Source organism: Sitophilus oryzae, unplaced genomic scaffold (assembly GCF_002938485.1).
Source record: "Sitophilus oryzae breed Bouriz unplaced genomic scaffold, Soryzae_2.0 scaffold_738_pilon_pilon, whole genome shotgun sequence".
Lineage (NCBI taxonomy): Eukaryota > Metazoa > Arthropoda > Insecta > Coleoptera > Curculionidae > Sitophilus > Sitophilus oryzae.
This window is the reverse complement of record NW_022147349.1, coordinates 2174168-2197849: the sequence shown is the minus strand read 5'-3', so window position 1 is coordinate 2197849 and position 23682 is coordinate 2174168. Positions and strand designations below refer to the sequence as shown.

Genomic DNA, 23682 nt, shown 5'->3' with positions numbered 1-23682 from the left:
AAAATTGAGCTTCTTACGTTGAGTGGTTTGAGCAGGATCGTGATTAATCAGTACGTCAGGCACTTATTAAGGATTTTATATATTAGTATAGATATACAATTTACTTAAGTAGTTCTAAATTGTTAATTTGATTTAATATATGATTAGGGATTTAATAAATATTTCTTTTCTAGAACCTAATCTTGAACTAGACATTCTTGATTTGATTGAGTAAAATTTATAACAATCTGAGAAAAAAATAAAACTACATATCATTTAAATAAGGTACTCATTTATTTTGTAAGAACTGCTTCATTTTTATAACAAAAAAAACAATAAAATCTGGGCAACAGGTACTGCTCCTGATAAGTCAAAACGTAAATACAATAATATATGGTAGTAAAATATGTAGGAAAAAAACGAAATTTTAATATAACAAAAAAACATATGCTGCCCTTTTTTATTTCAACGATATTTTCAAGTAAATATTTGAAAAATTGCATGTATGCATTTTTTGTGCGAAAGTTGTATATCAACTATTCATTTAATAAATATTAATATATATATATATATATATATATATATATATATATATATATATATATATATATAACAATTTAAAAGTACCTTATAAATTAAAACATATAAAAAAATATGAGAAACAAACGTGGAAAAAAAATTGAAAAGAGATTCATATAAATCAGGAAGTGAATTATAATTTATATCCAAACGACAGCATACTATATTAATATTTACTCAAAAATATCAATTTACCACTCGACCAAACATGAAATAGTTATTTCATATTTATTTTTATTTGACCAATTTTTCGAGTATTCAAACCAATTTTTATTTTAAATAAACAACTTTAAAACAAAATAGAAACAGACGGCTAACAATAAACATTTTTACAATATGTATACTATAATTTATTGCACTATCTTTTTCTGTCATTTATAACCATCTTCTAAAGATAAAAGTGCATTATTTGTTTAAAAGATTGTTCTTAAAAAATGATAATACTGCTTTTCCACAATTTTTCAATAGGGAAAAATCTTTGTTTATCCATCATACTCAACAAATATCATATTCATTTTTTGGACATGTTTATTTAACTCTAAACATCATAAGATTGCTTTAGGTCGATAAAGTTGAGCCTTTTTTTAATTTTCTTTTGATTTAACAATCTATAATATGTATTATGTTTATTTCTGTGTTTCTATTTAAAACACTTCTGGTAATAAGTATATATATATAATTTAATTTAATGATTACATTCCTGTTATTAATTTTATTATTCCAAATAGCTACACATTCATTTTTGTGTAAAGCTATATCAAAGAAAAGTTTATCATCAAAAGGTGTGCATCATAAAGAGGCCTAATATATGTTAAATAATTCAAATGACAGAGAATTTGTCATACACGTCATTAAATTTCCCATTATCAAACTATTGGGATGATTATTTGTTACCTGAGGAAACAGGTCACAATTGTTAATAGCAATAAATTTGGAAATCATGTTAAGTTTAAATTTTATTTTCAGCCTAGATATAATACAAATCTTTCAATGTCACAGAAGCAGTTTCTTGTAAGAATTAAATAAATATTTCTTGTGTTTTTTCTTTCATTTCATTTACATAACGAATATTTCTAGTTCCCTATGTATAGTTGCTAAAAAAACAATCAACAATCCAAAAAAACAATAATAAATAATAACTTAAACAGAAGTACAATTAAAAAACTAAAATCGACTTCCGTATTTTAATATTATTCTTAGAGTTTTGAAATAAATAATTCTTGGTGCAAATGTATAGTAATCTCAGACAAAATGAAAAAAACATCAGGAAATAATAGATGTATTTTAACTTCTATAATATTATTTTAAATAATGTATATATAAAAAAAACTTTTAAAATGTATTAGATAACCATATTTATCTAGTCAAAGATCTTATAGAGTCTTTGTAAATAATATTAGTTCTTTCTTTCATTCAACATACATGTCATGTACTAATTGGTTATTACCAGATCTGCTGTAATGCAAAATTATTTCAATTTATTTATTTTGTAATTTGTTGCAAGGGTAACTATTAAAATTTAAAAAAAAAATACTGTGTATATTCCAGGTTTATATAAACAAGTTTCGTCAATTTTAGTTTAATTTTATATGTCTTAAGATTCCACAAAATTACAAAATAAATATTTACAAAAATGTATAGTCTACATTACAGCAAAATAAAATTTGCTTATTAGATGGTTGCTTAGAGTACTGTATATTATAGGAGTTAAATTTATTTTATAATAGTGTCAAAATACAGTCTGTACTACAAAGATGTTATTTGGAAGGCTTTTGTAAAGTCTGGTGACACGGTCGAAATGTATTTTGATCATATTCACCATGACGCTGCGCGCGTCTCACCTGGACGCTGCTTGGATTGTATCGACCGATTTTAAGTCAGTTGATACGATCCAAGCAGAGTCCAAATGACACGCATGCAGCGTCAAAGTGAATTTGATCAAAGTATGTACACTTTGACCGTGTCAATCAGGCTTAAGTCATCTATCTCTGTAAATCTCATTATAAATAAAAATTATTTACTCAAAGCCTATTCGATTATACGACATTTTGATCATATGCTTCATTATCTACAATTTATTTTGTGCTAAGTCATAAAAGATGACATTTTTTACACACAAATGTTCTGTAATAACTCAAAATGATTTAACTTAAATTCTTTAGTTTTTAATTTTTCATTGGTTTCTCCTGTCATACTCTAAATAATAAGTTTGATTTTGGTCAAATCGGAATAAAGAACATATTATATGTTCTAAAATATACACTAAAGCAAAAAAGTATCTTATTAAATGGTTCTTATGAGAGCTAGCACTTAAGAATCATTTTTTAACTCCTATAATTATATTGTTTTTTAATTAAAAACACCATCCAATAAAGCTTTTAATTCCTTTCATATCAATTCTTCTAAATAGCACACATTCATTTAACAACAGTCAACACATTCGCCTTCATCGAACCTTATTATAGAACGATCCTTAACAACAACGGGAAAAAAAAAAGAAAATTACGTTATTAGTGGTATTCTTTCATATAGTGAAAGAACTGAAAACGTTCCCTTAAATATACAGTTTTATCAAAAAGTTTAATCGGCCGGTTTTGGCTTGACAGATAAAAGAATTCTAATGTTTTATGTAAATGTATTGATTTATTTCAAAAATTATATATTATAATTGTAGGGAATTAAAGTGACGGGAACGACTGATGCATATAAATCCATTCACTTTACACATAACAAAAAGAAACTAATAGACGACGTAAGTAAAAAACAATAGACTAATTGTGAACCAAATAAATCGACTCAATAAATGGGTTCAATTTTGTAAATCGATTCCAAAAACCAAACGAAAGAACACCACTATTATTACTTAATAATAACCGTTTTCACCTAAGAAAGAACGCGCATCTTCTTCCTGGACTTCTTTTCCTACGGAGGAGCAACAATGGTGAAACTACCAGAACGCGTAGCCGCCCTCGGAACCGCCAGCCAGGAACGTGTTCTTCTTCTGACCCAGCGCCACCTGGTGACCGGCCATGGCGGCTAATTGCGCGGCTGTAGGCGGGACGCCGGGCGGCGCAGGGGGAAGAACCTGCTGCGCGATGCCGTCGAAGCGGGCGCCTGTATCGTAGCCGTTCTGAAACAGGTGGGGATTCTGGATGGGTCTAAACGGCGTCCATTGTCAAGGTTGGGTTAGATTGTAATAATTCCAAAACAATTACGTAGGAACGGATATAGCTTAAATATAATACAGACTCTTGGACATCATACAGTTGATTTTTCTACAGGTTAGCTGGAGATTTATTCATTATTATAGAGAAAAACGTAAAATAGTATACCCTGTGGTGCATCGGAACACGGGACATAGAAAATCCCATGTTAATTTTGAAAAAGTCCAATATCTCCCCAGATGATTTTATGCAAAAGTTGTATTAGCCTTTTTGAAGAGGCTTTAAAGTTGTACTTTTGTGCAGAATTTCGTTTCATTTGGAGTAGTCATTTAAAAGTTATTTGCAAAAATCTACATTCAAATTAGTAAGACTTATATGGTCTAGATTTATAACATGGTCCAAAAATGCGATTGTGTCATTGTTAAATTCGATGTCACATTTTGTTCAACAGGGTGGTCCCAAACAGAGTAATTTTGTATAAAATAATTATGAATTTCGCAACTTCTGATGGTTAAATGGCATTTTGCTGGAAATAGTATTCGCGCTGATACAGTAGGAACGACTTCTTCCTGTGGAGCACACTCAAAAACCGTTTTTATGGGCATATTAAATACAGAAATTTACATGGACTGAAAACGACACCTCTGTTGAATGCTAAAGATTCTCCGTTTAACATTTGTATTGTGAGACGCGAATTTCACAATCATTTGGGGAAATTGTTTGATTGTGAATGAGGGATTATGTAAACCTTTTAATAATTAGTATAATTCAATAAAGTTCTTTTAGATACAAATGGTGGTAGATACAAATGGATGTATGTGGTATGAGCGAGACCGGCGAGTGATCGAGTAATGAACAGCAAACAAGTCATACACCGCGAATACTATTCTCAATTCAACTAATTCTTTTGTAGATAATCATTCCAATTCAGAAAAAAAAATAACCACCTTTTTCAAACCACAGAAATTCTTGTAAACAAAAAAAAATGTGACATCGAATTTGACGATAACAAAATCATATTTTTGCTGATATTTTAACAGTAGTTTTCTTAACGGTAGATTTTTGCAAATAACTTAGATGCCTATTCCAAATAAAACGAAATTCTAAATGACAATACAACTTTAACGCCTCGCAAAAAAACATTTGCATAAAATCATCTGGGGAGATAATATTTGACCTTTTCCAAAATTTACATGAGATTTCCTATATTCCGCATCACACGGTATAAGAGATGATTTCAGTCCTGTTTATATAATTAAATTATTCCTAAAAGTCTGTGACCACACTCTTCTCCTATAAATTTGGTATAAAGCCAAATTATGAAAACAACACAGTGCAATAATTTATGAATGGAATGTTAGGTCTATACTATAGGTTTGTTCTCACAGCGTGTTTCCAACATGTTTGTGACTTCTTCCAAACCGGTGTTAATGCGCAGGTCTCAAATAATGCAGTTTCTGATCGATTTCAAACTGTCTGTGCGAACAGCGAATCCCCTACTCTTCTTTTTTGATCTAATACCACTAATTTTAACTCCTACGTAATACCGAATAAAGAAGAAAACGAACAGGGAATTAACCTCACTTTTTAAACAGACCACCGCCTCAGATTCTTCGGAAGATTCAAAATCGCTCATTTCTTTTCTTTACTTTTTGAAAAAAAAAAAAAAAAAACAACACACGTTTTGTAGGTTAAGTTTACCAAGTAATGACGTCGCACAGTGATAGAAAACGCGAATCTAGAATTCCAAAAGTCCAATTTTTGGTTGTAAGATAATAACGAATCAATCACCGTTTTATCTTTAGAAATGTTCAGGAATCACAAAAAGTTGAAATTAGAATTTATATCTCCGTAAAAAAATTTTTTGTGGAGTTCCAAAAATGGTATAGTTAATTAGTAGGCATCGAGACATTATTTGCCGTTATTTACGCGAACTGAAAGAGATGTCAGAGGTATGTTGGGCAAATTGAGTTTACCAAAATTAAGATGGATATTTATGGAGTAAGTATTTGACTTTTTTCATGATTTACTACTACTCACAGTAAACACTAACAGTAATCTGGAAAAAACTGAACATAATAATAATCAAATTTATAGAAATTGGAGCAGAACTTTTTTGTGACTCGTTCCGACTCGGGCCTTTTGTCACTGACATCTTGTATAATCATTCTTCTTTTCAAATATCCATGAACCTCTTGCGTATACGTGCGTTTGTACAGGGTGTTCACAGTTAAATGGACCCCTCCATTAACTGTGTTATTAGGGTGTTCTATTTAAAATAAACAAGTTGACTTCTACTTCCGGTATAACCGGAAATGTCACTATCTTGAAAATAATTTTAAATTATGCACCACCAATTACCCAACAACTTTTGTATTTAACATTTTTTGTATCACTGTAAATAAGGGAAATATCTTCCCCCAACACATCGTTGACTCACCCTGTGCATTATAAATTTTACTTTAAATATCAATGGTTATATTTAAACATAAAAAGAAGAAAATAGAATAATTTTCGTAAGAAATAAAATATATTTTCTTACTAAGATACTTTTGGAATTCTAGATTTATTTTTTACCACTGTGCGTCGGGTCGCAGTACGCATGCGTCAGACTCTTACTTGCAAAAGATCCGTGAACAGGTCTGACTGTCAGCTAACAATCAAAATTTTCTGTGTGAACAGCGTACTGTTGGTTGGAAACCAATCAAAAATTTCTGTGCGAACGCGTTTTACCCTATTGTGCATGATTATCTGTTGAAAATATGTTTCTTACAGCTGTGAGAACAAACCTTATATCTACATCATTGTTTGGAATTAATAATTTCAGTTAGGGAATCGCTGAACGATTTTTAAGACATTTTATAACCACTAATACAGCTTATTCAATATTCAACTGGAGATCTCTGTATGGTCACAGTATAGTTTGTCCAGCGAGAAAACATATTCAGTTTTGGAAATATGGGAAGTTCATTGCAACTTGGTAAGTTTTTTCTGATTAGTAAATGCTCTGAACTTTTGTCAGATAAAATTATACTTACTGGTATCATAATGGTAGGCCTTAACTGTGCTGCTGGCTGCATGGCATAAGAATAGGCACCCAGAGATGGGTAATATTGCATGGGTGCGTATGTTGGATAGCCTAAATAGGTAGGGTAACCAGTAGTGTACATTGTTCCAGGAGGGTACATCTAGAAGTAAACCAACATTATTTTTAAATTATATGTATAGTGTGATTCGTGGTGGTAGTAGATTTTTCAGATTTCCTACTAGTGGCGAAAAAAACAATTCTTTTCAAGAAATAAACCTCCTCAAAGGTATAACCATTATTTGTGGTGACAGTAGGTTAGACGTTTATGGAAAACCAATGATAGGATTTTTTTTTAAAAATTGGGGTAGTAACATAAATTCATCTGCTCCGTCAATCTAAAATATTTTCAGCATTACAGTGTTCCTACGTCATTTGAAGTAGTAGCATCTTTGCTATTTTAAATGGAATAGTCAGTGTATCATTACATTTTTGGAAAAATTCTTTTATTTTTCATAATTTTTCTATTTATATTTCCCTATATCGAGATTAATGCTAATACTTTTCAAATAAAACGGCAATATTGTAATTATAAAAATATGTAATTTACATCAATGGAGTAGGTGCATTTATATGATCTATACAAAACTATAAAATTATAATAAATAATATATCGGGTGCGTCTCGAAAATAACTCACTCCTAAAACTTTTTAATTTTTTCAGTTAAAAAAAACGAAATTGGGTATGTTAATATATGACATAAATTAGGATTGATTGACGTATTCAATTGTTTTTGGTCACTTCCTGTTTCACTTGATATGTCTATGAACTTTTGATTTTTAAATGGCACCCTCGGTATATTTCTACTTTATTCTATAGAAAATGACACTCTCAATAGAGTGACATATCATATGTCAACTTTTAACATTTTCATTAAAAGAAATACAAATTTTTTCAAATGAAACAACGGTGGCTCATTAGCATATTTAGAAAAAACATTTTTTTACGAATAATTTGGTACCACACACTTGCTATTTTGAGTCAAATTGTCGTAATGAACCACATGTTCAAATAAATCATATGCAAAAATGTCAAAAGTTGACATATGATATGTCATTCTATTCAGAGTGTCATTTTCTATCGAATAAGGTAGAAATATACCGAGGGTGCAATTTAAAAATCAAAAGTTGTAGTCATTTCTGATAAAACAGAAAGTGACCAAAAACAACTGAATACCTCAACCAATCCTAATTTATGACATATTCTAACATACTAAATCTCGTTATACAGGGTGTCCCAACCCAATATTCCGTGGACATAGAACTACTACGTATTTTTGGAATCAAAATAAATTCATTGGACACAATTTACCTCTATACAAAAGTGCTTCGTTTGTCCATCAAACTTTAAAACAATAAACACATGTTTTCAGATATTTTAAGAACCGTTATTCCCATTCCAATGAGATTTTGGGTGTCTATGTTTTGCTAAGTGCTCTAACATTTGATTTCACCCCTATATAAATTTTAGTAAAAATATTTTTCAATTATCAAACCAAACAACACCCGTCAAAATACTACTTCTATTTCACTGTGAAAAAATCACAGGCAGTGATTTTCTGTCCATCTCCAAATATACATTTATCTATCGGAAATCATAATTTCTTTATTGTTTTCTTTATACACATAATAAAAGTATCATATTAAAGAAGCACAATAAAAATTAAATTTTAAGATTTTTTAGAGATCTACTTTCAGGATATTTTCCAGACAAAATTATTTTGATTTAAACTAGTTTCGTTTTTAAGTAACAGTAGAGGCAGTATGAATAAATAAATAGTCCTATTCTTAGATGTTAATAAAATAATTTCTTACATGTTGCCCCACTATGGCAGCAGGATGAGTTAGAGCTTGATCATAAGTTGGTGGTGGACCCTGTGGGTATATCTGAGTTTGACCTGGAATTACATACGGAGATCCAGGCATTCCAGGCATAACTGCAAAAAAAAACAAGCAAATTCTAATTAAAACGTGTTCAGATATCAAAATTCAACAAATCTTTCCTTAACTCTGTTTTAAAACATTTAATTTTTTATTTCAAGGAAATGAGATTGTTTAGATTCATTTCTAAAAATATCTTAAATATTAACTACAAACAGCGCTAGAAACAAATAATTGTAGATGGTTCGTTACAAATTCCGTAGGTCCTTAATTTAAACACGTAAAGTAATTTCATGACTAATAATTATAACATAATAAAACGACTAAAAAAACGGGCTCTGCCACTTTTGTCTGATTTCTGTCTTCACCATTTATTAATAATTCAAAATGTATCTTTCCTCCTTGACCGCCACTTATATACCTTCCTCTTACAGGAGTATGGCACCTCTCGCATGTACTTGTGATTTGTGTCATCAGTGTTTCACAAGTATACAGGATTTACAGTTTATCGCCGAATCCGAACGGCACTATTTGAGGGGCTGTACTACGCAAATATACTCAAGGTCGTTTACATTGCCTTGCTTGATGGCATCTGACACCTGACTCTATTTAGATAAATAAATACTTTTATTTTAAATAAATAATGGGACCTACTGGCGGAGGATGGTACCTCTCGCACCGCAAGTCAACAGATTACTTTTGAAGCTACAGCCGGCCACGTTATATTATACCTATAGAAGTTCAACTCAATTGTTCTGGAAATCGTTTTTAAATTACCAGCATTTTCGGCGCGTATTGATACATATAGCGCCATCTCACAGCCTTATCATCATTTATATTTTTTTTATAAAAATCTATCATTACAGTTTGGTTGCAATAAAGATCTCTTTTAGAGTTGGTCGTTTCTTATTTTATCGACAGATGTTACGCTAGCGGTTCGTGATATGATCCGTGACATTGGCTTTATCTAATCGATTCATATGAACTACTTTCATCTTATTTATTGGTCTATATTGAATTTGGTACATAATAGTATTTCGTCTTCTGGCCACAGTGTCCAAGGCTGGTGTTATTTCGAAGAAATCTCCCGCTTGTGCTGCGGTTTGCACACTACGTATTGCTGAGCTAAAATCTTGTTAACTTTGCTCGTAATGAGCTTTCTTGTCTCTAGCTACCTCACAAGAAAGATCAGCGTTACACTCCTTTTAATTTCTATTGATACTTATATGGCTGGTAGCACAGTATCAGCACTAATTCGTTAGATTATAACTGAATTGGACCCAGTAAAATCGATCTTCTAACAGGCTCAAAGTTCACTACATGATGAACTCCAGTTGTGGATAACGGTGGTAAATATTCTCCCTTAGAACCAGTAAATGCGTTACCGCAGTCCTATCCATACCAGAGGTTCCAATTGATTCCAGAGAGCTTTCAAGGACAACCCTCTGTCAGCCTTTACCACACTCTTCCACGGTGTCTTCTCCTCGTTCCTTTCCGTGAGACGTAATCTCCAGTATCCTGGTCATCTAACTGTTCTTGTGTCCATTACTTCGCCGTCTACTTATCTGCGCTGAACTTATTAGAATCTTCTTACAAAGCAACTCTTTTCGGGAATATATTTTTATTCTTTCTGGTCTGTCTTTATCACTCTTAAAAAATGGTCTTCCTCCGAGGTACCTCTCACGCCCGTCGTGAATGTTCCTTGTAAGTTCAACATCTTGATATATCTTCAAGTCGGCAAATACCCTCTTTACATTTTCAGGTTTATATATTATCTTTGTCTATCCGACTTCAATTCACCCTGGTTCTTGACTTAGAAATCAAACATATTATTCATTACAAATTTTCACGATTTTCCTGTAGTGATCAAAGGAAAATCCATGCTCACGAATGAGCCATACCCAGGACCATCCTTAAGATAGGCCACTAATATGCTGTGGTGTACCATCATATTTCCTAACCGCATTGGAATGTTGGCCTATTGCCTTACAGCGGCAGCGGCCAATTCTACCGAGTCACTGAACATAAATAAATCTTTCTTCCCAAAGGCTTCAGTTCCACCCCTGCACTGCATTAGTGTGTATAAACGACATCCAGGGCTAGTATCTACCTTCATTTGAATTATCTTCACTAACCATCCCGTTAATCTCCAATTTATCGGTAGTACGGCCACAGCTCCAGGATTATCCGGCCGGGTGATAGAATATCTATCCGTAGTTGAGTGGTCTGGAAGCAAACGAGGATTGCGTTAAGCAAGTCTGGGCGGGCCCATTCCCCGTTCGTTTTCCATTCGATTTCCTATCCTGCTGATTTCCTGCACTTAAGAAGAAACTCACGCAGATTACGAAATCTTTAACATTTCCTCCAACAGTATGTGAGTACTCACTAGAGTTCAGAACCGGGAAATCCCGGTACCGAAAGTACCGGGAATTCCCGGTTATTTTGAGACATCAAAGAACCGGAACTCGAAATTATTAATTCCCGGTTCTTTCGAGACTCGGTAATAATAATTAAAAACATATTTTTATTACGTGCGAAAGACTTTAGATACTTTCTAGCGGTCGAAATCAAACTCTTCTAAATAAATAGTGGTGCTATCTCTTACTGTTCTTACTTTTAAAGTTATTTTGAAGGTTTTAGGAATTTTGTCTAAAAGTAAGGAACAGGGGGAAATAGCCGCAAATGATTTTAATAAATATTTTTCAACGGTGGCAGAGCAGATTTTACAATTATTGCAAATTGATGAACACATTCAAAGTGAAATATTAGAACGGATTCCGGAAAGAAGTGACTCATTTTCACTTAAGGTCAATTTCTGACATACATGTTCATGGCGCGATTTGCAGCCTTACAAATTCCAGCTCATTTGACGTTTATGATGTTAACGCCAGAATTGTAAAGGAAATGTTATTTCAATTAATGATTCCCCCTTAAAATGCTGTATAATAAATGCATACAGAATGATATCTTTCCTGATTGCTTCAAAATAAGTAGAATGGTTCCTTTGTTCAAGAAAGGGGATATAAATTCATTAGAAAACTATAGACCAGTGTCTATAGGGTAATTCCATTGTAACGGGTGCGACATTTTGTATTTTTAAATATATTTTTTTCATGACTTTAGGATTATTGATTACCGAAAATCATAAGGAACTTTATTCAACTTAAGTTAGTGAAAGTCATGAAGTAAACAAACTGCACAAACATGATTCCAGAATAAAGATATTCTGCAAAAAACGAACGTAACGGATGCGACAGTGTTTTTCTTGTTTTCTTGACTAGGACCATGTTGAATGCTCCCTCCATAAAAGATTAATTTGGTGATAATTATTTAATAATTTTGTAAATAAAGAAGAATTAATATCAAGTATATGTTCTGTGTTGTTTTTTAAAAAAACTTTTTTTTTGTTTTTTCTTTAAAGTTGTAACGGGTGCGACAGTCGAGCGTAACGGGTGCGACACAGTAACTTGTTTTTAAATTTTAGAACATTTTTGTTCAATAAAAAAATTAAAGAACTTGTTAAATGTTGACTATGGTATAAAAAATCAATTTAAAAAAGTTTTTAGAAGTACACTAGAAAACAAGAAAATGGGGAAAATCATTTATTAACAAACTCAAATATTAAGTTTTAACAAACGAGGGATAAAATATATTTAAGTAAAAATAGTAACAAATTATAACTATGGAGACTTCAGGTAACTTTTCTCAAATATAGATTTGTAGGTTATAGCTGAAAACATAGCCTTGGAGCAGCGCTTTGAAAGTGGTGCTTCGATTGGATGTTGGGAAGGGCCCAAAGATCTTTCCATTTCTTTTCCAAAAATTTGGCTGTTTCTTGCACTTCTCTCTGTGACATAAATTGAAATAATTCCTTTCTCACAAATTTTGAGAAAATCGTAACAGTCTCTGGGACTGCGAAGTATTGTTTGCCGGGCTTTAACAGCTATCCACATGGTCCTTTTAGCCACAGCATCAATGCCGTCATCAGCCCTCTTACCGTAACCTGTTACAAAAATGGACCACGTCAAGGAAACACCAAAATCATCCTGTGCTGTACACAAGTTAAAAAGAGTAAATATGTTTTCGAATTGTGCAGCATATCCATCCGAAAAAAACAAAATGTTTGACAAGCCAGGGATTTTTCTACGTAAGTCATTAATTATAACTTTCAAAAAAAGCCACATGCAGTGCTTGCTTATTAAATCATCGCTGACTACCACGTAAGAAAAGAACTCTACTTTTATTGAATTTTCCGGTTCTAACCAGGCACATGCTGTAAAAATGGTTGCTTGTGGATGTCGCCAGTTTGCGCTTTGAATTTCGTCTTGTGAGATTACTTCAAAATTCTCTGCAAAGTCCAGCTGCAAGAGAATGTGTTTTGTTGAGCAACTGTTTCTATTACCGTGTCGGTTTTTTTCGCCTACTTGACTAAAACTGCATTTTCGGTTAGGTTATGGTTTTGGGACACTTAAATGTAACGGGTGCGACACTTCATAAAATATGGATGTTTGACATTTCCAGACTTTTACCAACAAAATGTCGTGTTCAAAACTAAGGCCATTTTATACTTGTAACAATCCTAAGTCCTTAAATAATTTTTCTTTTTAGATACCTAGTCATCTCAATTTTTATTTTTCCGTAACGGGTGCGATATGTTTATAACAAGTCATTTTTTGAGGTAAATAACCTTAAAGAATTAACTTCCTATTATGATTTTTTTGGTAAATGTAGGACACACAACCTATTTCTCTCCGATATGTGTATGATCGCCATAAATCTAAAAATGGCAGCTAGAGGACTTTATTACAGGAATAGAAAATCATGTTATGCAAGCAAAGCAATTGTACCATTAGTGTCGAATTTTTGAGAGTTCCATAAAGAGATAAGAAATTATTGTTCATATATTCAAGAGTCTGGTTCTTCGCCTTCACATTTAAGCAGATTTAAAAAAAATTAAAAAAAGTTAAATTTTGTACATGGTGGGGTATTTTTTTGGAATTACCCTATAGTTCCAATCTTTGGAAAAATATTTGAGGTAATCTTAAAAAATCAGCTTGAATAATACTTTAACAGCCATTTACTTTTAAACGACAACAGTTTGGTTTTAGGCAGGGCAGATCAGCGGTTGATGCCGTCTCTAAAGTAGTGGGGATGACGGTCGGGGGTCTTGAGCGGACATACTATTGGGGAAACTCGTCGTACGCAACAAAAAATTTTCATATGCAAAAAAAGCGGTCAGAATCATGGTTCATGCTGGCTACAGGGACCACTGTAAACTTTTTTTTTTTAAATTGAAACTGTTAACTTTACCATTTTTATATATCCAAGGTCAGCTTACGGAAATTCATAAAAATAAAAATAATTTCCACATTAACTCGAGCTATCATGGCTATTGCACAAGATCAGCAGAACTACCAAGTTCAGACTAGAAATTTAAAAAAAAATTCTTCAGATTTTGATTTATATAATGCCCTGCCTCTGGCAATCAAAAATCTAGATGTTAAAAAATTCAAAATTAAAATAATTAAAATAAAGGAACTGTTGATTGCTGAGGCATTTTACTCAGTCGAGGGATACAAAATATTTTTTTTTTAAATAAATAGAGTAAGTAATCCTCTGTTATGAAGTTTGTGATATTGGTAGAATTATCTTTTGTATTTTACTTTACTTAATGTGTTAAACTGGTATTATTATATATTATCATTATAGTTCGTTTATTTCATTAAAAAATAAAAAAAAACTGTTACATATTTGTTAAAGAGCGCCAATTAATATGATTCCAGTATTCAAACTACATTGACTACTTGCGTTGATTAATAATAATTACTCCAAATACTTAATGAGTTAAACTGGTATTATTTATATTCTTTGTAAAACGTAACTTGCTACAATTGTATTTTGTTCACAAAACGTAATCAAATAAAAAAAAATAAATAAATAAATTACAGATCTGTGTGACTTTGGGGGATATCTCTAGGCAAGCTATCCGTTACAATATTTATGATTGTCCGTGACAATATAATTGATGGTCATATTTTTAATTTAGAATTTTAATTTTACATATCCTCGAACAAAGATGCAATCTCTCGAACAAGATACAATATAATTTATTTTTATCACAATTGTATGGTTATGATACGCACTTCTTACAAATAAGTTAAATTTTGGATGTATTGAATTAATGGTTGCCGTCAATAGGAAATAATTCAGATTGTTACATTTAAAAAAAATGAAAAACGCCAACAGAAATACCGCCTAATCCCTTTTTGCCATGGTCGGTTTTATTCTGTTAAAATTTAATTATTTTGTAATATATTATTTTTAGATTTTTTTTAAACAATTTATTATGTATATTGACAAGGTTTAGGTTTAAAATATCTGTTTTTATATCCTATGCTATCGTAAACTTAATATTTTTAGTTCTATGTATCCTATTCTTTATCCACTAAAAAACATAAGCGTATGTATATTTGTGTATATTTGATATCTCCGTCTCGAAAGTCTCAAGAATTCCGGGTTCTTTTGACACCCTAGTTCACACTTAAAAATACCCAACACCTAAATATCAATTCTAAATCACCAGTATTAAACCATCATGTTAAATTCGGTGCGGTCAGCTTATGGGTTATAAAGGCAATAAGTGTAGGTTCATAGTTCATATCGGCACCGCTTGAGCGGCGAGCTTTGCGCATATGCCGCCTTGGGCATTGTGGTGTTCATAGTGAACGAACGGTGCTTTGCTTTGTCGCTTGTTGCTGCTTAGCCATTACAAGACAATTGCGTTGGTAAAAATGCATTAGTTCATAGAAAAAGTGTTTGCACTATGTGCGCATATTTGATTTGGTTAGGTTAGGTTAGGTTAGGTAAATATTATGAGAAGACAAGCCTACCCACCAAATTTGGTCGCGATCGGACATCAACTTCTGACGTTTCTTACGTCAAAACTAACTGTCAAAGTGACACGTGTCGTACACGGTCAAGTTGGATTTGGTCCAATCTATCGACATACCCAATTCCATTTAAATCAGACGATTTTTTGATTTGATTCGAGCCCCATCTACATTCAGAATTTGATCCCCCTAGCCCACATAGGGCCCGAGTTACGACGCTTCGTCTTAACCTCCAATCGTTACCACTTTTCCTGAGGCTTCTCGTGTTTCGCGGTTTCGACTTTTTACTCCCATCGCGCGTAAAGAAGTAGTTAAAATGCACGTAAAAGGCCTACTGTCCACGGAGGCGTAGCTTCATAGACGCTTCAAAATACGCCGTGCAGCTGAGCGTACTAAACTGTGTCCACAAAGTGTATTGCAGGTGTACGTTTTTATCTAATTGTGATCCCATTCAACGAGGAAGACGACGATTATATTGGACGGATTCATACATAGAAAGGAATATCAAGTGTAGATTCGTTAGATACTAACTTGTCCATTTTATTTCATTTGCCACTTCATTTCACCAATTCTTACATATTCAGCAAGGTTATTCAGTATGGCATATTTTAACCAACTTCAATTATTATGAGCGTTTATTGATTTAACGAAAAACAAAACCTACAAATTACTGAGTGTACTAAAGATTAAATTTGGATTTATCTTAGAGTTTAAACCAAAGATTAAACTTCAGATTTATCTTAAGATTTAGTGAACGGTATAAATATGGCCCTATTCAATGGTTCTTTGGTACTTACCTCCGTAAGGTTGTGGCGTGGGTACAGCCGGATTACCTTGGGGTGGGGGTTGAGGGGTAAAAGATGGCGCTGATGATGGAGGGGGAACTGCACCCCCGATGGCTGCAAAAGCGAATTCAGAACCATTTACACTCTATTTACAAGTTATCTACAATGGTTTACAGTTAAAAAACGATATAGTTCGTACGTATAAGTATATGCAACAAACCTCTCAATCTCAGTCTCATTCTCCTGTACGTTAATCATTCTGTTTTGTGTTTCCTATACATTTTAATATCATAACGATCAATATCGCGCTTCTTAGTTGAATAAAAAGCACGTTTAAAATTAGCGGATTTATAGTAAAGTTGTTTAAATTCATATAGTTCTAGTTACTTAATTATTAAAAAGCGATGGTATTGCAAAGAAATGGCATTTAAAAAACTTTAACAAAATATTAACTCACAACATAGAAAAAATCAAAATTTCTTCAAAAATATAGCGTAAAAAAGCGCGTCATATTATTTACACTGTTAAGACACCAAAATAAAATAAAAATAAGAATAATCGCGATGTTTACGAAAAAATATTTATAAAAAATACCAAAGGACTTATAATTCTAGGATATACACAATTTACATTTATTAAGCCTAGACAATAACTTAAACATTAAGAGAAATATAAAAAGTTTTTAAATTTATATTCTTATTTTTTTATTAGTGGTACAAAATAATTATTCTGGTTTTTAAATGTTGAGTTAGGGCTCGAACACACTGACGACCAGGTCGCACTGGCCAGGCCGCTGCTACCTCTAATACCATTAAACCAAATGATACCGCGCACACTAACGTCCTGGCCGTCCGTTGGTCGTTGCGAGTAGACTGCACTAAAATATTATTATTTTCTGTCGCTTGTTGCCGGTTTTCTTCCAAATTCATAATTTTTCAAATGAAATCCCTCAAATTCAACGCACAATATTTTATTTTCTATAAGATATAGTGTTTTAGTGTAATTTTTGCACACGCGCAGAAAATTCAAAGAAATAGTATACAGACTGGATCAAAGGGAAACTTAAATCTAGTCCCTTTTTTATCAAGGGTCGATTCTAGTAAAAATTCAAAACATTTTTATATGGCATACTCTACTTATGGTTGGTATGATACCTGTTTACCTTCGAGTTTCGATGTTAAAAAATTAAAAAATCATATTTAAAGTTTTTCTACAACCACTTGTTTTTTTTTTTATTAAATTATTTTTTTAGTTGTATTGTAGTCATGTACAAGGAGGACAATTGTATTTTAAATATTATATATTTAATATAACGTTTTTCAAACAGGGTCCATTAGACTATATTTCTACTAGGTACATTATTTAAAAAAAATAAGAGTAAAAGTAACTTAAACATTCACAAAATAGAAGTATTTACTGTTGTAGATTCTCAGTAACGAAAAAGAGGAATTTATATTGTAAACATTGAAATAACTGGAAGCTAAACTTTCTACCTGCTTATATTTAGAGCCAGTGTCTGACGACTTTTTTTACGATGGCCTTAATATGTTTACTTCTTAAGTCAATAAGAGCCATCAGTAGAAGTCCATATTAGTAGAAAAAAGAAACAGAATATCTCCCTTTTTGTCGGTCGCGCGTACACAATGCTTTTTGTTCGGCCTATTTGTTCTGCTTGTTCGTGCGCGCTCGGTTCGTTCGGGCTAAAATGCTCAAGTCTGGACGCACCTTTAGGAACAATACTGTTCCTAAATGTTAATGAGTTACATATCTCACTCTACACATATTAAATTACATAGACGTAGAATGTAGAATATTCTGTTATGAAACGACTGATGGAATAGCAGGCATCGCAGATTTGAAAAACATGGAAATAACGACGTTATCGTGTAGTCGGGGTTGGAGATTTTACTTACTCCATTTACCACACTAGTATTTATTAACGAAAAATCCAAGAATATTTTAAATGCATTATTTAATATTAGAACATTTAATAAGCTCATGAATAGCAACTTCGCTTTTTAGTTAACTCGGATATTTTAACATTTCTGAAACTTAATTCTTTCTGAAACAATATTTTCTAATTAGCAAAACGTAAAAAAACGTTAGATCTGACAACTCTGTTGAAACTGGTCGTTCATCTGGCCGCAGCTATAAACGCAATACATCCGGCCAGCCGACGGCCAGGTCGTTGCGACCTGGTCGTCAGTGAGTTAGAGCCCTTATACAAATATTCTCATAGAACCAAAAGAGTTTAGAAAACCATTATTTATAATCTGTAGATATTAGGAGAGACTTTTAATTTAGTAGATGTCACTGCATATACAACTAACAATACGTTCTAACATTATAACATTGCAATTAATAACTCGTTTGATTCATTAAGGTGTGAGAATATAAAAAAAAAACATTTTCGCACTTGACACAATAATTTTTTTATTCTTTTATTACTGGTCTAAATTACTTATTTTTAAATGGTAAAATGGTAAGGTTTAAGTGTGATAAACCTTAATCAAATTTGCCTTTATTTCAGTCAGAGAAAATAAAAATGTAGTAATATACAGGGTGTTCCATTTAAAAAAATACAACTTTCATATTTTTTATTTATTTGGGACACTCTGTATCTTGTAAAAATATTTCTAAATTGTAGTTCAAAGTCCTTGAAACGAACCCAAAACTTACAATTTGTAAAAATCTAATCTAATCGCAATTTATAATGCAGTTGCATATGTTGACATCACCAATTAGCATAAATTTAAAATTACTTCAACTGAAATTATTTTGAAACCACTTTATTAAAAAAATGATTACTGATACTTTTTCGAAAAGACTCTTAAAATATATCTTATATAACATGCAAAAAATGCTTAGTTTTAGGTTATTAATTAAAAAATGCCTATCTTTTCTTTAGAAAAGCCTGACAAAACTAAACATTTTTTTAAAAAACCATGCAAAATAAATATAAAAAAACATATTTTGGTAAATATAAATTTAGACTCCGATAAAATTACCGAAATATGTTTTAGAAAAAATAAGAAACTAAAAATCTCAAAATAAAATATACATGCAAAAATAAAAAATGTAATAAAATATATTCGATGTAGCTTTTACAACTTAGTTGTTTAATGCTAAGTTGGAAAAGTATATATCATGCAACGATGTATAAGTTTAGAAAAAAATATTTTTAATAAATATATCCAAAACAGATAAATAAAAAGCCTGTTATACTTATATAGTGTGATCAAGAAATTCGAACGCATAGGATGTTAGTTAAGTTTCTCAAAATAATTTCTTTCTGAGATGCATGAACTTTCAGCAAGAATAAAAAACATCTGAAAAACTTAAACTTGTTCCCTCTATGTGTCCAAATATTTTAAACACGCTGTATCGTTGAAATTATAGATAAATTAGAGATGTTAAAGAAAAAGGCTAATATAATAATTAAAGTTTTCATTGTAAATAAAAAATACGCATCTACATTCAGAAGACGTTATCCTTTTTCATACATCATTTTAAAGAAAAATTGAAAAAAAAAGATTTTGATAAAACTGAAAAAATATTTCATTCTACTTTTTTACATAATAGTTCTACGTCATGCAATTTTTAAATAATTAATAGTTTTCCTGGGGTTTTCTAGTCATATTATTTCTAGTTCAATCACGTCAATAAGTAAATAATTTCTATACCACTGTTGCTTTCCTTTTATTTCACCTTAAAATAACTCCTGAATATGCCAATGAAGTAAACACTTAACTTGAACACAATCTTGCCTCCATAACAAAAACTACATAACTATTGTGTTGCTTTAGGTAAATTTGTGTTAAGTAAACTACTTAAAGTAGATTTTATCATTTCGGAAATTTTCTGTACATGGTATTTCTTCCAAATATTTTTGTTGGCTAGAGGACTTGTTCCTGTCCATGTACTACTCAAAATACATAGGTATTTAATTTCTGGAAACTGTAAAAGTCCTGCTTTCTGAAAATTGCACCACCCTTTATATATTAAAGGAAATATAAAAAACCTAAAAAATACAAAGAGGAAAAAAGTTTCATGAACAAGTGTTTAGAATCAGATACGTCCCACAATATAATTTAATCTAAGTATGAGTTGTTTTCTAGAAAAAAAAACATTTAAATACCAATTAATCACCTAAAATTCTTGGAAAATTTAGCTTTAAAACACCAGAAAAACCATTCAGACTGTCGTCTAAAACCTAGTGAGGGTTTTACTTAATCTAGATTGTTCACATAATAATAATAAATAGTTTATTTCCAAAGAGAACACTATTATAGAACGTAAAATCCAACAAAAAAATACCAAATCTCCCACATCTTAACCAAATCTGCAAATCTCGGTAAATCTATATTCCTATCTATCAAATGACATTAATTACTTAGTAAATTCATATAATCTCATTAATAAATATGTTTTATTAGATAGTTCATTTAATAGACGAAATATATCCGATTGTAAGTTTATAAAAAAGTTAATAGCGACGAAGATAATAAATATCTGTGCTTCAGCAGAATAATATATAGCCAACATGTCGTAGCAAATATTTGGTGGAACCCTTAATTAACCCTACACCCCACACACTACAAAAAATACGTAACTTTTCTTTACTTAAATAGAAATAAGATATAAAACTCGAAGAAAAAATTGTTAACAATTCCTTGGCACTTCATTGTGACATTCTTATTTATGCGATATTTTAAAGATATAACATAAATTTGTTCATGCTGTTTTTACAATTATTCTGAAGAATTAATAAATCAACCGATGATGGTCACTAAACGGGCTATTACTGAATGAAATAAAAAAGTGTCATAAACTATATTTAGTATATGTATTATAATTGGACATATTAAGCCACGCTCAAACAACTTGTGTACTTGGCAAACGTCTGTTATTGGCATTTACTTGCCATGTTGTGTGAGTGGTTTACTTGTGCAATTATTTGTCACTTATCGCGTCGTGTGAGCGCCAAGTTTGCAAATATTGGTGTACTTGTCAAGTACACGAGTCGTCTGAGTCCGACTTTAGATATGTAGAAAAATATTTTTTTATAGGAAAATATAAAAATAATAAATCCTGATATTCCTTACTAGTATTAATATAAAGTAAACAAGCATCTTTGTGTTTTGAATACTTCACATGTCATTGACTGTTCATGAAAAATTTAATAATATCAATGAAGATTAGAGTTACGTATTTTTTGACAATCATCATGCAGTGAATAATTAAAGTAGACCACAAAATCTCTAATATTGGACCATTGAGATATGTTTTATACATTGTCAGCTACAATTAAGTAAATAATTTTTACGTTTCTACATTTGCCTGTGTTCCAATCACCAAATTCTTCAAATTAAAGATATTTAATTGCAGCCTTGCAGTAGAAAATCTGCTAAAATATAAATAAATGTACTGGGTGTGTCATTCCCTTGTTCATATCATATAATATCCTGCAGTTGCATTCTAAGCAAGCAGCTTGTAAAAATATTCCTCTTATAACTTAAAATTACAGGCAACTATAATATTTACTTTTATTGAACAGACCCTTACTTTACATTTACCATTATTCTTTAATTAAATTGTAATTTTAATTTTGTATTTTATTAAGAAAAATTAAGATAAATATATATTTTGAAAATCCCATAAAATATACAGAAAAGTACAAACAAAGCTTAGTACTACCACTTAAATATTTTTTAATATATCCTATGATGTCCTTCTAAGATTGTGTCTAAATTTCATTAGAGCTCTAGAACAGAGGATACTGAGACACCCAATATAAAGAAGCTGATACCAGTTTTCTTCTGTCTGTTTCTCTGTTCAAAGAATTTTATTCTGTAAACTTTGCTGATACTAAATATCTTCCTTTTTTGCTACTATATGCAACAGTAAAAGTATAATAATAATTAGGTCAAAAATGTATTATAAGATTCAGACTAGGTATTCATATTCATATTACTTCAATCAATCAAGGATTTCGATGAGTAAACATGTGGAAATCAAAGGCAAAGGTAGAGCAGTAAAAACCAAAAAATCTCCAACCAAAAATCTAGTGAAGGTAAAGTCGTTGAGCGGGTATATAACCAACAAGCATCAGCCACTGTATTAAAACACATGAGAAAAGAAATAAGTAAGTACTGTTTTTTTCGTGGATTCCGCCATGGGTCTAGCGCTGCTGGTCTTCTTTCAAATCCTAAACCATATACCTCCTCAAGTTTTGCTTGTAAACACTGGACCCCTAAATAACACAATTAAATAAAGTGCCTGTTACTGTACTGCAGTATTTTGCAATGCAGGACAAGGCTATATGTAAATTTGCACGGGTCAGAATGAGTCAGGACATCTGGGTTACCTGGTCTAGAGTGAGATAACCCTATAAAAATTTTATTGATTTTGAACATCCTGCATATAAATTTCTGGAGGAACTTTAAATCCTCTAATAAAATAACTACTCCTAATATTTTCGGTACCTAACAATCAATCGGTACTGTTAATATATCAAACGTGTCATCCTGAACAGGAAATGTTCACTTTCCGGAGAAATTGTTAACAAATTATTTGGAATTTCAATGGAGGATGGATGGCATCATTTAAGCAGAAATAAATCTCGCACTAGAAACTCTTACCTTTCTTATCACTCATGTTTATTTGCTTCCTATCACAGACACACACAAATCACGAAAAATAAATTGATAGGATCGAAAAATTAATTCGCCACCAAAAAGATTTTTCTTTAATTTTTAACACTTCTTTAGCAATTGGCAAATCAACACTTTAAAAAAACTAGACGGTCTTTCGATGTTGCCAGACTATCATCCCTGAATGTACTGAAATTATTCGGTAGATAGGCAACCAAAAATACACTTCAATTAAAAAAGTATAAAATATTTTATTATATTATTTTGTTCTACAATTAATTATGATTTATGATATCCAGGATATCCTAATATTGAATAAAGATCTAGAAAACGTGTTTATATTATAGTAATTTATAAATTATATTTATAGCAGCCATCTGATAAAATAACGTCCCATCTAAAATATCTATGATTTTTTACAATTATACTAAAAAAATGTATCTTTTATAATATACCTAACTATGATAGCGTTTCACTGAGTAATATACATATAAGAAATAATTAATAATACATATTATTATGTAAACATCTTGATAAATAACAGACGTACTATTTTTTACAATTGTGTTAATGTTTGAACAACAAGCTTTGATTAATTTTAGCACCTACTTTATCCTAAATCTATAAATAATTTATGACAAAAATCAACAAAACCTTTTCTGAAAA

At 31.3% G+C, this 23682-nt stretch overlaps 1 protein-coding gene across 4 annotated transcripts; it reads right to left on the bottom strand.

Moving 5' to 3' along the window:
- Positions 1–3179: 3179 nt before the first annotated feature.
- Positions 3180–23176, bottom strand: LOC115888459 (DAZ-associated protein 2). 4 transcript variants are annotated; one of them, XM_030908207.1, is made up of 6 exons: positions 23005–23176; positions 22517–22616; positions 16376–16477; positions 8623–8744; positions 6761–6910; positions 3180–3706 (listed from the first exon to the last, which is right to left on the bottom strand). In XM_030908207.1, exons 4-6 carry the CDS (start codon positions 8740–8742, stop codon positions 3506–3508), a joined length of 471 nt encoding a protein of 156 aa, XP_030764067.1. In that variant the 5' UTR covers positions 8743–8744; positions 16376–16477; positions 22517–22616; positions 23005–23176; the 3' UTR covers positions 3180–3505. The 4 variants fall into 4 exon arrangements, with proteins under 4 accessions (XP_030764067.1, XP_030764064.1, XP_030764065.1 ...); XM_030908204.1 differs by lacking the exon at positions 22517–22616; XM_030908205.1 differs by lacking the exon at positions 22517–22616 and having other exon boundaries at positions 3180–3688; positions 23005–23175.
- Positions 23177–23682: the final 506 nt, after the last annotated feature.